This window comes from Saimiri boliviensis, chromosome 17 (assembly GCF_048565385.1).
Source record: "Saimiri boliviensis isolate mSaiBol1 chromosome 17, mSaiBol1.pri, whole genome shotgun sequence".
Taxonomy (NCBI): Eukaryota; Metazoa; Chordata; class Mammalia; order Primates; family Cebidae; genus Saimiri; species Saimiri boliviensis.
The window spans coordinates 27,530,152-27,544,745 of record NC_133465.1 but is presented as its reverse complement, the minus strand read 5'-3'; the positions used below and the strand labels follow the sequence as shown (position 1 = coordinate 27,544,745).

Genomic DNA, 14,594 nt, shown 5'->3' with positions numbered 1-14,594 from the left:
GTGAGTCTTGTGCACATTAAAGTTTGAGAAGCATTTTTTTTTTTTCTTTTTTTTTTTTACTTTCGAGAAGTAATCTCACTCTGTTGCCCCGGCTGGAGTGCAGTGGCCTGATCTCGGCTCATTGCAACCTCCTCCTCCAGGGTTTAAGCAATCCTCCTGCCTCAGCCTCCTAAATGGCCGAGATCACACCCGGCTAATTTAAAAAATATTTTTAGCCGGGCGCAGTGGCTCAAGCCTGTAATCCCAGCACTTTGGGAGGCTGAAGCGGGTGGATCACGAGGTCAAGAGATCGAGACCATCCTGGTCAACATGGTGAAACCCCGTCTCTACTAAGAATACAAAAAAACTAGCTGAGCATGGTGGCACATGCCTGTAATCCCAGCTACTCAGGAGGCTGAGGCAGGAGAATTGCCTGAGCCCAGGAGGCGGAGGTTGCGGTGAGCCGAGATCGTGCCATTGCACTCCAGCCTGGATAACAAGAGAGAAACTCCGTCTCAAAAAAAAAAAAAAAAAAAAAAATATTTTTAGTAGACCTGGGGTTTCACCATGTTGGCCAGGCTGGTCCTGAATTCCTGACCTCAAGTGATCCACTCACTTCAGCCTCCCAAAGTGCTGGGATTATAGGTGTGAGCCACTTCTCCCAGGTGAGAAGCACTATTTAATAGTCCAAGAAATCAGCCCAGTCAGAGACCAGCAGGCCAATATGAGAGAATAAGCTGGGTCAGCTTCTGAGCAGAGTTACCTGACTGGACAGGGGACAGAGATGCTAAGTGGGGGTGGATGAAGGTGGTTGCTGACGTTTTGTGAGCATCTATTAATTCCTTTGGGCACTGCTTTTGGAGATTGCTGTCCATCATTTCTTAATCCTCAAAATAAGCCCTATATTACTGAGGCATGGACATGTTAGTAACTTGCTCAGGATCACAGCTAATGGTTCCTGAGCCCTGCACCCACTTTACCACTCCATGTGCCTCTGTCTTGTAGGGAGGACCCTTGGCAGCAGGAGCCAGGAACTAGATGCAGGAACTAGACCTTCCCAAGGGGCCCTGGCACCACAGCCCTAGCTCATACTCCATGCCAATCACTGCCACAAGGACTTCTGTTGAGGCACCCAAGGTCTCTGGTACTTAGGATACACAGCTCCCTCCTATCTGCCCAGTATGGTGCATCTGACAACCTGGGTCTGGCCATTCTTTTTTGCTTGATACCCCAGCCTCTCTGTTAGATGAGCGTAAGTGAGGGCTGCAAATTCCTGCCTGCAGGAGTCAGGGGGTGATTTTTTTTTTCCTTTTTCAGTTTTAATTTTTTTTAAATATAGAGACAAGGTCTCAATATGTTGCCCAGGCTGGAGTGCAGTGGCTATTCACAGGTGCCATCCCACTACTGATCAGCACGGGAGTTTTGACCTGCTCTGTATCTGACCTGGGATGGCTCACCCCTCCTTAGGCAACCTGGTGGTCCCCTACTCCTGGGAGATCACCATATTGATGCCAAACTTAGTGCAGACACCTGATCAGCATAGCGCAGTACAGCCCAGAACTCCTGGGCTCAAGCAATCCTCTTACCTCAGCCTCCCGAGTAGCTGGGACTACAGGCACAAGCCACAGTGCCCAGCCAAGGGGTAATTTAAAAGCTAAGTGGGGCCAGACTACTCAAGACGCTGAGGCAGGAAAATCGTTTGAAGCCAGGAGTTGAAGATTGCAGTGAGCCAAGATCATACCACTGCATTCCAGCCTGGGCGACAGAGCGAGACTCCATCTCAAAAAAAATTAACTAAAATAAAAAAATCTAAGTGAACGGGTGTAAGGGATGGGGAGGGGGCTGTGACAAACAGGGAAACCTGCATGGAGGATTAAAACAAACAAAACTTTGGGAGCCAAACAAAAATGTATGCAGGTTGGATTTGGCACCAGGGTCACCAGATTGTGACTGGAGAGTCCTTCCAAAGTGAAGGCCTAGGCTTGTCTTTTCTCCTCATTCCCTTAGGGCCTGAGACCTTCCAAGGTTCTTTTTTTTTTTTTTTAGATGGAGTCTTGCTCCGTCACCCAGGCTGTAGTGCAGTGGAACAATCTCAGCTTACTGCAATTTCCGCCTCCTGGGCTCAAGCAATTCTCCAGCCTCAGCCTCTCAAGTAGCTGGGATTACAGGCATGTGCTACCATGCCCAGCTAATTTTGTATTTTTAGTAGTGATGGGGTTTCACCATGTTGGTCAGGCTGCTCTCAAACTCCTAACCTCAGGTGATCCACCTGCCTCGGCCTCCCCGATTGCTAGGATTATAAGCATGGGCCACTGCACTTGGCCAGTGGGTTCTTAATGAACACCAGGACAAAAGAGCACAGAGCCCTGGAATACTAGCCCTGTGTGCTTCACCTATGAGAGAGAAAGGGGAATGGTTTCATTCATTTGAAACCACATTCAGATGATTTTCTCAATCGCCATATTATATCAAAGTCCCAAACTCTGACGATTTGAACCAGTCTTTTAGCCTCCCAATTTCAAATTCCTGGGAGAAGGAATCTGATAAGTGCAGTCCAGCCTCTGTATTGGTCTAGGCCTGGTCCAGTTGCTGTGGTTAAGCAGGGGCGGGATCACAGCAGTGAGTGGCGCTGCAATTGGAGGTGGGTGAGGATAGGTAGGGTAGTTCTCATAGGAGCAGGGCTTGGGCTGAGCAAGCACTGACAATCTATCTATTACAACATCAAAACTAACCTGCAGGATAAGTAGAATACTTTAGGTAAAAGGTATGTGTGGGATCGAGTGGATTAAGCAGAATGTCCCAAGAGGAAGGAACAGCGGGTGCTGGGATAATTGCAAATAGTTTTGCGTGGAAGGAGCTCAGACAGCAAAGTCATACTAAAGAACTTAAGACTTTTTTTCTGAGGATAGTAGACAGGGCTCTAAGCCAGACTGATTAGATCTGTTTTTCTATTATCTGATTTTCTGATTAGAAAATCACTCTGGCTGCTGTGAGAGGGCCAATCGGAGAGGAGCCAACCACGGCCAGCTAGATACGTGGTTGTCTGGGTGGCAGATGAAGGTGGCCCACACTGCTGAGAGACGTGTTCTCCCAGAGTGACAGCAAAAGGGGCGAAGCCAGCTTTGGTCTAAGATGCCATGAACAGCCTCATTAGAGGAGCCTCCCCAGGCATACCTGCTCCTCACCCAAATGCCAATCTTTGACATCTGAGGATAATGATTTCCTAGAGCCTTGCTCCTTCGAGTGTGTTCCACTGATTAGCAGCGTCATATCACCTGAGAGCATGTGTTAGGAATGCAGAGTCTTGGGCCCCGTTCCAAACCTACTGAATCTGCCTCTGCATTTTAACAAGAGCCTCAGGTGATCTTGCACGCATTAGAAGGTGAAAAGCACGATCTGAGGCCATTGCAGAACTCCTGTGCGGTTCACCCTATCCTTTCCCAGGGCTCTGGGATATCCCTGTCAGAGGCTTCCTGTTTGCCCAGGTTAGCCCAGGAGGCTCTGACATAGTCCTCCCTGGATGCCCCTGAGCTGAGCTGTGGGGTGTGTGCAAGCGCTGAATGCCTGTGCTCTACCACCGATGCCCAGCTAGCTTCCCGCCATCAGCCTCAGCCTCCCACCCACCCCATCTCACTGCTGTGTGTGTCCTGTGCACGTCTCTCGGCAGGAGATAGTGGACTGGTTCAATGCTCTCCGTGCGGCCCGTCTGCAGTACCTAAAAATGGCCTTTCCTGAGCTCCCGGAGTCTGAGGTGAGCTAAACATGGACCCCAACTTCTGAATCTCCTCTCAGCCGTCTCCTTCTTTCCATGTCTGTTGGCCTCAAAGACACTCAGAAGCAAGACTAGGTTTGTTTGCAGGCAAGACCTCCAGACTGAGGGCTGGGCAGCTCCAAGGGAAACCCAAGGCATTCTCCAGGGGAGCCTGGGGCTTACAGCCTCAGGTACAACAAGGCAGCCTCCCAGAAGCAAGTCAGTTTCTGCCCTCAGGAGAGTGTCAAGGAGCTCAGCATTTGGCCATCTCTTTCTCACCCCTTCTCCCTCTAAAATGTGCAAATGATCCCTCAGATACTGCTCACGGAGTGCTTTGAGCCCATTTTGTACTGTGAAATGGCAGCCAGGCAGGGGTGACTATTTCCATTTTACGGATGAGATATACAGTCCCAGGAAGGGCAGGTGAATAACAAAGGTGCTTTTCCCTTTCTAACATCCCCGCTTTGCCCTGTGATGCTCTGGGCTTGGGAAAGCCTGGGATCCTCCCCAGTACAGTTGTTAACAGGAGCAGGTCTGCCCTCCGTGGTCAACAGCGTGGGGGGCCAAGAACTTCATTTGAATTGTTTCCAGACTTCTGGGGCCTTCATCTCCCTATTTCAGGCTGGGCTGGGGAGGCCCACATAGTGTGGGGCGGAGGATGCGGCCTTGAGCCGGGAAGCCTGGGCTCTCAGGGATGCTCTACTGCTCACTTGCTGTGTGACCCCTGCAGGTCCTGGCACATCTCTGAGCTTCTGTTTCCATATTAGTAAGATGGCAGTTAGTCGAGGTCATCTTCAGGGTCCCTTCTGGCTCTGAGGTTCTATGCCCTGGTCCCTTTCTTTTTTTCTTTTTGAGATGGAGTCGTGGTCTGTCACCAGGCTAGAGTGCAGTGGCACGATCTCAGCTCACCTCAGCCTTTGCCCTCCAGGTTCAAGCGATTCTCCTGTCTCAGCCTCCCGAGTAGCCAGGACTATAGGTGCATACCACCACACCTGGCTAATTTTTGTATTTTTTTTAAGTAGAGACGGGGTTTCACCATGTTGGCCAGGGTGGTCTTGATCTCTTGACCTCGTGATCTGCTCACCTTGGCCTCCCAAAGTGCTGGGATTACAGGTGTGAGTCACCATGCCCAGCCTGCTCTGGTCCTTTTCAAGAGACTCCCCTCTAAGAGGATTTTGTAAGTGATGGGAGTGGAAAACCATTTTAGTGTTGGGATTTTCTTATTCCCAACCATTAGAGGCTCCTTGAAAGCCTAACTGTTTCTTAATTCCAAGGTCTGTAGGGAGCTAGGTGTCTGGAATGGGGTCCCCTCCGGGCCCAGGGATGTGCTGAGATGGCAGCTGTCTGGGAGCAAGGCGTCTGGGTCACAGCCCTTGAGTCAGTCTGCTGAGTTTGCACCCAGAACTGGTTAATGCTGGCTCCCATGGGTGGGGACTGCAGGGTGCTGACTACTGACTGTGAGGAGGGAGGACAAAGTGCAGATGCTCAGCCTTATTTAATCTGGGCAAGCTTCCCATCTTTGCTGACCCATGTAAAGGAAATTGCTCTTCCGTCAACGTCCTCAATGTTCTCCTGCCTCTCTCATCCACTGTCGGTACCTGATAGCCACCCGTCTTTCCTCCCATTTAATGTCTGTGCGTGGTGTGAGGTTCTCAGCGATCACCAGGCCTGGCTCGAGCTTTAGGGTTCACATGTTGAAAACCCAGGGCATCCCAGTGGGGCTGTGGTCCTGTAATAAATGCATATGGTTTCTGAAGCCCAAGAGCCTGATGAGTTACCTAGGACAAGTCACCTTACCTCTCCGAGCCTCAATGCGCTCACCTGTCACCATGGCCACAATACCTACTTTCTAGGGCTATTGTGAGACTCCAGCGCGCCAAGACAGCTGAAGTGTAGGAAGCAGTGCTCCAGCCATGTGATTTGTCTTTTTCTCCCAATGGTTTCCCTAGGCTTCTACTTGCTCTTTGCTCGCTCAAATTCAGAATATTGAATAGTTAGGGACTCCATCTGTTTTCTCCAAATGGAAAAATTAAAGCCTACTGACTGTATTTTAGGAGAAGGGGAGTAGTATAGTTTATATTTTCTTTCTTATATTTAAAACATTTTTTATTTGTTGTAGAGATGGGGTCTCACTTCTGTTGCCTGGGCTGGTCTTGAATTTCTGGCCTCAAGCAATCGTCCTACCTCGGCCTCCCAAACTGCTGGGATTTCAGGTGTGAGCCACCACATCTGACCTATATTTTCATTTTTGGCTCACAACTTTCCCCCTTTTAGACTTCCCATGGCTGTTCCCCTGTGCCCCTGCCCCAGGCCATGGAGCTCTGGAGAAGCTCCTTTGTTCTTAGAAGCCTGGACTGTTGTCTGAAGCTCTAGACTTTCCAAGTTGAAATGCAGGAGCATAGGAGGCCATCATCAACCCCTGGAAACTTCTCTAAGTGCAAACTGCCAGGCTGGAAGGGATGCTGGGGAATCACATGATCCAGGTTGCTTATCGCATAGAGGAGACATAAGGCCTTGAGAGACGGAAGGTCTTACAATGGCAATGCAGCTCCTGGAGGCCAGAACTGGAGCTAGAACCGGGTCTCCCTACTCCTGCTTCAGAACTTCCGCTGTCTACTCTGGCATTATTTTCTTTGCTTTTTTTTTTTTTTTTTTGAGACGGCATCTCCCTTTGTTGCCCAGGCTGGAGTACAGTAGCATGATCTCGGCTCACTGCAACCTCTGCCTCCCAGGTTCAAGGGATTCTCCTGCCTTAGTCTCCTGAGTAGCTGGGATTACAGGCACACGCCACCATGCCCAGCTAATTTTTGTATTTTTGGTAAAAGTGGGGTTTTGCCATGCTGGCCAGGCTAGTCTCAAACTCCTGGCCTCAAGTGATCTACCCGCCTTGGCCTCCCAAAGTGCTGGGATTACAGGCGTGAGCCACCATGCCCAGCCTCTGGCGTCATTTTCTCATTACTCTGTGCCAGAATCCTGACCAATGACCAGGCCTTGCTCAAGGTCCTGCTCAAAGAGCCCTGGCCTGTTTATACTTTAACCCCCTAGTGTAATGGCTGGAGTACAGTCTAGTGTCATCAGCCTTGGGTGTGAACCTCAGCTCTTCATGCTTCCAGTGATGTGACTTTAGGAAAACCCCCAGCCCCTTCTCTGTGGCCCGGTTTCTTCAGATGTGTAATGAAGTTGGTGATACCCACCTTGCAGGGTGATTGAGAATTGCACCTGGAACCTGACGCAAAGGGGACCCTCAGAATATGTTCCCTGACACCAAGAGGGTCTCCGCAGAGCCTTGCCTAGGTCCATACGCTGGGGTTGCTGAAGGGGTCCTTACACTGAGACCTTGTCGTGCCAGTAAGCTCTGCAAACATCTGGGGTGCTGTCGACTGGCTTTGTTGAAATATTAATATTACATCCATTGCACTTTCCAAATATAATACCATGAACCATGAGCACACATCCTTCCCCATTTCAAACTTCCCCTTGGTCGGGAGCCAAGCTAGGCAGGGAACCCGGAGCCTTAGGGTGTGCGTTGGGGGTCAATGTCTCTCTCTCTTCCCAGCTCGTGCCATTCCTCACCAGGAACTACCTCAAACAAGGCTTCATGGAAAAGACTGGGCCAAAGGTACCTTCTACCATTCCTGGGGAATGTACATGGTTTAATGTGTATAAAAGGTTTAATGTGTTTATGGGATGATTTTTAAGAGGACAGTGAAAGGTGTTAGGCCAAGCTTGTCCAGCCCACAGCCCATGGGGCACTTGCAGCCCAGGATGGCTTGGAATGAGGCCCAAAACAAATCTGTAAACTTTCCTTTTTTTATTTTTTGAGACAGAGCCTCACTCTGTCACTCAGCCGGAGTTCAGCGGCGTGATCTCAGCTCATTGCAACCTCCGCCTCCTGGGTTCAAGCAATTCTCCTGCCTCAGCCTCCCAAGTAGCTGGGATTACAGGCACCCACCATTATGCCCAGCTAATTTTTGTATTTTTGGTAAAGCCGGGGTTTCACCATGTTGGCTAGGCTGGTCTTAAACTCCTGACCTCAAGTGATCCGCCCACCTCGGCGTCCCAAAGTGCTGGGATTACAGGCATGAGCCACCACGCTCAAACAAATTCACAAACTTTCTTAAAACATTATGAGATAGTTTATCGATTTTTTTTTTCTTTGCACATCAGCTATCATTAGTGTATTTTATGTGTGGCCCAAGACAATTCTTCTTCTAATGTGGCCCAGGGAAGGCAAAAGATTGGATATCCCCGTTTTAGGCAGTCGTTGTGAAAGCAAGCCTTGGGCAGGTGGAAAAAGCAGTCAAAGGGTTGTTTTCAGTTTTCTTCCCTCACTAGCCAAGGTGCAGCCCCTCCCGCGGTTCTCATTGCAGGGCTTTCTCTCCTTGCCCTAGGTCAGAGTTTGGCTGAGGCCAGCACTTTCAGCCTTGCCAAGCAGTAGCCACTTCTGATTTTTCCCAGACTTCCTTTTTTTTTTCTAACTTCTTTGTCCAAGGCCTGAGAAAGAGGAAAGTGCCTTTTACAACTCAAGGCAGTACCTGGAGGCAGCGGTGAAGCTGAGAGAGGATAGGGTGGGGTTGGAAGGGGAAGGAGCAGAACCTTCAGAGCCTGAGGGCTCCTGCCCCAGCCCCAGGGAGAAGCACTAGGGTGTCTGACTGCGGTGGCTGGGCGGGAGAACCAGTGGGACTGGCCAGCTCCCTTGACTTGGCCTGGGCTGGCCCCTGACCTCTGTCCTCAGAAACAGACTTGGTCATCCGTGGTAAGAGGTTCCCTCTTTTGCAGCAGAGAGAACCCTTTAAGAAAAGGTGGTTTGCCCTGGATTCCCATGAGCGGAGGCTGCTCTATTACAAGAACCCACTGGTAAGAGCCACTCCTGCTCCCTCTGCAGGGCTTCCTCAAACAGAGCTGGTAGTGCTTGTCTGGGACTATGTGAAAATTACAGCTAAACACACCTCCCAGGGCCCCAGAGCTAGAGAAACCTCCAGAGGAAAACCTCTACCCCTTGTTTTTGTTTCTCTTGAAGTAATCTCCTGTGGCATGAAGATTCTCTCCCCTCGCTTTCAGGAAGTCCATTATGAGTATCCAAAATGCTGCCCCTGGTAGTTAAATAAGGTGTATTTCCTCCTCTAGTCTCCAGGGCTCACTTCTAACCAAGAGGCTGTGACGTGTAGTGGTTAGGAGTGCGGTGGACTCTAGAACCCAGCTGTCTGGGATCTGGTCTCAGCCCTGCCACTTGTAGTAGTGTTGCCCTGGGCTGAGCACTTAGCTCTCTGTGCCTCAGTTTCCGCCTCTGAAAAACAGGTTTCATAAGAATGCCTTCCCCAGAGGTTACCATGATGGTTATATGAGTTACTATATGTAAAGCATTGTAATTCCTTATTTTTTTTTTTTTTTTTTTTTTTTTGAGGCGGAGTTTCACTCTTGTTACCCAGGCTGGAGTGCAATGGCACGATCTCGGCTCACCGCAACCTCCGCCTCCCGGGTTCAGGAAATTCTCCTGCCTCAGCCTCCTGAGTAGCTGGGATTACAGGCATATGCCACCATGCCCAGCTAATTTTTTGTATTTTTAGTAGAGACGGGGTTTCACCATGTTGACCAGGATGGTCTCGATCTCTTGACCTTGTGATCCACCCGCCTCGGCCTCCCAAAGTGCTGGGATTACAGGCTTGAGCCACCGCGCCCGGCCTGTAATTCGTTATTTTAATAAGCTCTCCATAAATTGTAGGTATCATTTATTTTTTTAGAGAGTCTCTCTCTGTCACCCAGGCTGGAATGCAGTGGCACCATCACATTGCATCCTTGAACTTCTGGGCTCAAGGTATCTTCGTGCCTCAGCCTCCTGAGTAGCTTGGAACACAGGCATGCACCAACATGCCCAGCTAATTAGAAAAAAAAAAATTTTAGGGCTTGGGTGCTGTGGCTCTTGCCTTTATGTAATCCCAGCACTTTTGGAGGCTGAGGCAGGAGGATCGCTTGAGCCCAGAAGTTTGAGACCAGCCTGTGCAACATAGTGAGATCCATCTCTACAAGAAATTTAAAAATTAGCCGGACGTGGTGGCACATGCTGGCACATCCCAGCACTTTGGGAGGCCGAGGAGGGTGGATCACAAGGTCGAGAGATCGAGACCAACCTGGTCAACATGGTGAAACCCCGTCTCTATTAAAAATACAAAAAATTAGCTGGGCATGGTGGCACGTGCCTATAATCCCAGCTACTCAGGAGGCTGAGGCAGGAGAATTGCCTGAACCCAGGAGGCGGAGGTTGCGGTGAGCCGAGATCACGCCATTGCACTCCAGCCTGGGTAACAAGAGCAAAACTCCGTCTCAAAAAAAAATAAAAATAAAAAATAAAAAATAATTAATAAAAGTTTTTTGTAGAGACAGGGACTCCCTGTGTTGCCCAGGTTGATCTCATATTCCTGGCCTCAGGTAATCCTCTGCCTCGGGTTTCCAAAGTGCTGGGATTACAGGCATGAACTACCAGGCCCACCCTCAGTATCTTTTCAACAGATGATGTGTATGATTTATTTCAGGGTTTTGATCTTTCAAATTCTGGGTCCCACTTAGCAGAAACCCCAGCAGGGACACTCATACCCCTTTCCCAAAATCGAGTTTGGAGGCTGTCAGGGCTGCAGGGCCTCTCTGCCCTGGGGGCACCCTCTGATGACCCTGTACCCTCTATTTTCAGGATGCCTTCGAGCAGGGCCAGGTTTTTCTTGGGAACAATGAGCAGGGATATGAAGTCTATGGAGACCTGCCCAAGGACATCCGAGGGAATCGCTGGAAAGCCGGACTCACCATTGTCACCCCAGAGAGGAGATTTGTCCTCACTTGCCCCAATGAGAAGGAGCAGCAGGAATGGCTGGAAAGTTTGCGGGGTGTCCTGTCCAGCCCCTTGACGCCCCTCAGCTGCCTCAGTAAGAAGCAGGAACTGAGGAGTGTTATTTTGGCCAAGGGCAGAGGACAGAAAGGGGCTTCTTCACTTAGGTTCAGCTGTGATGCCACAAAAGATTCCTGATTCCTGCCTATGCTCTTTCCACTGTCTTCTCTTCCTGCAAAAGAAAAGCACAGACCGCACATTACTGCCAAAAAGTCTCCTCTGTCCAGCCCATGTTCCCCTAACAGAGCCATTCCCCAGGAGCTATTGGAGGAGCTTGGCCCTGGCAGAACCCCTGGTGCTGCCTGTACCCCTCGCAGTGTGGGGGCTGAGCAGCTTCTCTCTCCCTCCACCCTCCTCTCTGCCGATCCTTTTTCTCGTGAGAAAACCCTGGCCTGTTATTATTAGCTAAGGTCACACCCGCTGGGCAGCTCCTGGGATTTTTTGATTCCTCCCCACTGCAGAGGGAAGGCTATTTCTAGTGGCTTCTTTTCTCTGAGTCCTCCCTTCTGTCTGCTTCTCTCCTGCTCCTCCTCTTTACCCGCAGGCCTTCCTCAGTGCCGACAGCCCTGTGAAAAAAAGAGGAGACATGCTGAGCTCCAGCAGGAAACTGCTGGCCCAGGCCCTGGCTTCTGGGGCTTAAAGGAGAATTTCTGTGTTTGGAAAAGTACAGACTGAGCAGGTGACCCCCGACAGCCCCTTGGGGAAAACCCTTGTACCCTTTGAGTCTGACCGATATAAACACAAACTCTCTTGACTGTCCGACAAAGGCCAAAGCCAGAGAGCCTCAGAAAGGACTTGGGAATTGCGAGTGAGGCACTCCAGCTGGCGCTTTCTTTTCTCTGCGGGCTCCCGCTTATGAGTTTCTTGGTTTGTCTGTCTCTGTGCCTCTGTCCCTCCACTTTTCTCTCCTTTGCTGGTGTGTGTATCCTCTCTGACGGCCTGGCCCTCACCCTTTCATTCTGTTTTTTATTCTGACTCCTTCTGTCTTTTGTGTGTGTGTGTGTGTGTGTGTGTGTGTGCACACGCATTTTGCTTTTTTTGAGACGAAGTCTTGCACTGTCACCCAGGCTGGAGTGCAGTGACACGATCTCGACTCACTGCAACCTCCTCTTCCTGGGTTCAAGAGACTCTCCTGCCTCAGCCTTCCAAGTAGCTTTACAGGCTTGTGACACCACTTCTAGCTACTTTGTTTTGTATTTTTGATAGAGACAGGGTTTCACCATGTTGCCCAGGCTGATCTCGAACTCCTGAGCTCAAGTGATCTGCCTGCCTTGGCCTCCCAAATTGCTAGGATTGCAGATGTGAGCCACTGTGCCCATCCATGGCTCCCTCTGTCTTTATGCGCCTTTCCCTTTGCTGTCCCTCTCCTCCACAGGGCAGCATTGGCATGGCCACCTTCCTCAGCCCTCTTCATTTCCCTTGTAGCTGCATCAACAGAGAGTGGCCGCCACAGCAGGTGACCCATTAACTGAGGAACTGGCTGCTACTGAACACCTGGAGCTCCTGGTGGGGAGGAGAAGTTCTCACCTCGGGCCTGGCTGCCCACCGTAAGTGCCCTGCAGTCAGCAGCCATCCCTGGCAATGAACTCTGCCAAGACTGAAACGGTGGCTGTGGCTGTATTAGAACCCCATCAGCTCCCTGAGCCTTCCCCACCACCCCACCCTGGAATCTGAGGATCTGGTACACAGATGGACATCCATCCCTCCCCCATACATACCTACATACCCAGGCTTGAAATGCCCTACAGGCCCAGAACTTTCTCACATATGAGATGCAGGCATTGCAATGAAAAGGCATCCAGAGCATCATGCAAGTGACATCTTGTAAAAAAAAAAAAAAAAAAAAACAAGTTTCATCTGAATCTAACCATGAGGAAATCATCAGACAAATCCACGTTAAGGGCATTAAATTGCTAAACATCTGACCCAGAATATTCAAAAATGAAGAGTGAAAGGTGAAGAAAGTAGTCAGTGGCCAAGTGCAGTGGCTCATGCCTGTAATCCCTGCACTTTGGGAGGCCAAGGCAGGTGGATCACAAGGTCAGGAGATTGAGACCATCCTGGCCAACATGGAGAAGCCCCATCTCTACTAAAAATACAAAAATTAGCCAGGTGTGGTGGCATGCACCTGTATTCTCAGCTACTCAGGAGGCTGAGGCAGGAGAATTGCTTGAGCCCAGGAGGCTGAGGTTGCAGTGAGCCGAGATCACACCACTGTACTCCAGCCTGGGCAACAGAACGAGACAGCCTCAAAAAAAAAAAAAAAGAAAGAAAGAAAGAAAGAAAAAGTAAAAAAGGAGACGAAGATGTGGCAACCAAAAGCAATTCACGGTTCTTGATTGGTCCTGGAAAAGAAATAAGCAGCTGTAAAGGACATAATTGAGAAAATCAGGAAGTTTGGATATGAATGTATATTGGTTAATAGTATTGTATTGTTGTAATAATTGTGCTGTGTTTGTATAGGAGAATGTTCTTTTTCTTAGGAGATACATACTGAAGTATTTAGGGATAAAATGTAATGATGTCTGCAATTGATTCCTTTTTTGTTTGTTTGTTTTGAAATGTGGTCTTGCTCTGTTGTTCAGGCTAGAGTGTAGTGGCGCAATCTCAGCTCATTGCAACCTCCACCTCCCAGGTTCAAGCGATCCTCGTGCCTCGGCCTCCCGAGTCGCTGGGACTACAAGTGTGTGCCACCATGCCTGGCTAATTTTTTTATTTTTAGTAAAGACCGGGTTTCATCAGGTTGGTCGGGCTGGTCTCAAACTCTTGACCTCAGGTGATATACCCGCCTAAAGCTCCCAAAGTTCTGAGATTACAGGCGTGAGCCACTGTGCCTGGCCTACAATTAATTCTTAAATGGTTCAGCAAAAAATAAGTATATGTGTGCATGTATAACATATGCGTGTGTAGACAAAGAGAGAAAAGAAGCACAGAGAGAGAAACACTGTGCAAAATGTTAGCAACTGGCTGGGCGCGGTGGCTCACGCCTGTAATCCCAGCACTTTGGGAGGCTGAGGCAGGTGGAGCACAAGGTCAAGAGATCGAGACCATCCTGGTCAACATGGTGAAACCCCATCTCTACTAAAAATACAAAAAAAAATTAGCTGGGCATGGTGGCATGTGCCTGTAATCCCAGCTATTCAAGAGGCTGAGGCAGGAGAATTGCCTGAACCCAGGAGGCGGAGGTTGCGGTGAGCCGAGATCACGCCATTGCTCTCCAGCCTGGGTAACAAGAGCGAAACTCCGTCTCAAAAAAAAAATAATAATGTTAGCAACTGATGACTCCATATGAAGTATAGATAGGTGTTTATTGTCCTATTCATGTAAATTTTACGTAGATTTGAAAGTTTTCCAATTAAAAAGTTGTGGGGAAATGGCTGGGTGCAGAGGCTCATACCTGTAATTCCAGCACTTTGGGAGGCTGAGGTGGGTGGATCACTTGAGGCCAGGAGTTCCAGACCAGCCTGGCTAATATGGTGAAACCCCTCCTCACTTAAAAAAATACAAAAATTAGCCAGGCATGGTGGTGCCCAACTGTAGTCCCAGCTACTTTGGAGGCTGAGGCAGGATAATTGCTTGAACCCGGGAGATGGAGGTTGTGGTGAGACAAAATCATGTCACTGCACTTTAGCCTGGGTGACAGAAACCAGGTGCGGTGGCTCACACCTGTAATCCCAGCACTTTGGAAGGCTGAGGCGGGTGGATCACTAGGTCAGGGGTTTGAGACCAACCTGACCAACATGGTGAAACCCCATCTCTTTTTTTTTTTTTTTTTTTGAGACGGAGTTTCGCTCTTGTTACCCAGGCTGGAGTGCAATGGCACGATCTCGGCTCACCGCAACCTCAGCCTCCTGGGTTCAAGCAATTCTCCTGCCTCAGCCTCCTGAGTAGCTGGGATTATAGGCACGTGCCACCATGCCCAGCTAATTTTTTGTATTTTTAGTAGAGATGGGGTTTCACCATGTTGACCAGGATGGTCTCGATCTC

General features: G+C 49.6%; 1 protein-coding gene across 10 annotated transcripts in view; it reads left to right on the top strand.

Moving 5' to 3' along the window:
- ADAP2 (ArfGAP with dual PH domains 2) overlaps positions 1-13,142 on the top strand; it is a 55,256-nt gene extending 42,114 nt beyond the window's left edge. For 9 of the 10 annotated variants that reach the window (XM_074388397.1, XM_074388396.1, XM_039476378.2 and 6 more), the window contains 5 exons: positions 3,647-3,730; positions 7,287-7,349; positions 8,510-8,587; positions 10,416-10,644; positions 11,152-13,142. In XM_074388397.1, coding sequence (XP_074244498.1) covers positions 3,647-3,730; positions 7,287-7,349; positions 8,510-8,587; positions 10,416-10,644; positions 11,152-11,282 — 585 coding nt within the window. In that variant the 3' untranslated portion in view covers positions 11,283-13,142. The remainder of the gene's footprint in view (positions 1-3,646; positions 3,731-7,286; positions 7,350-8,509; positions 8,588-10,415; positions 10,645-11,151) is intronic. The other variant, XM_039476379.2, reaches the window with a different exon arrangement.
- Positions 13,143-14,594: the final 1,452 nt, after the last annotated feature.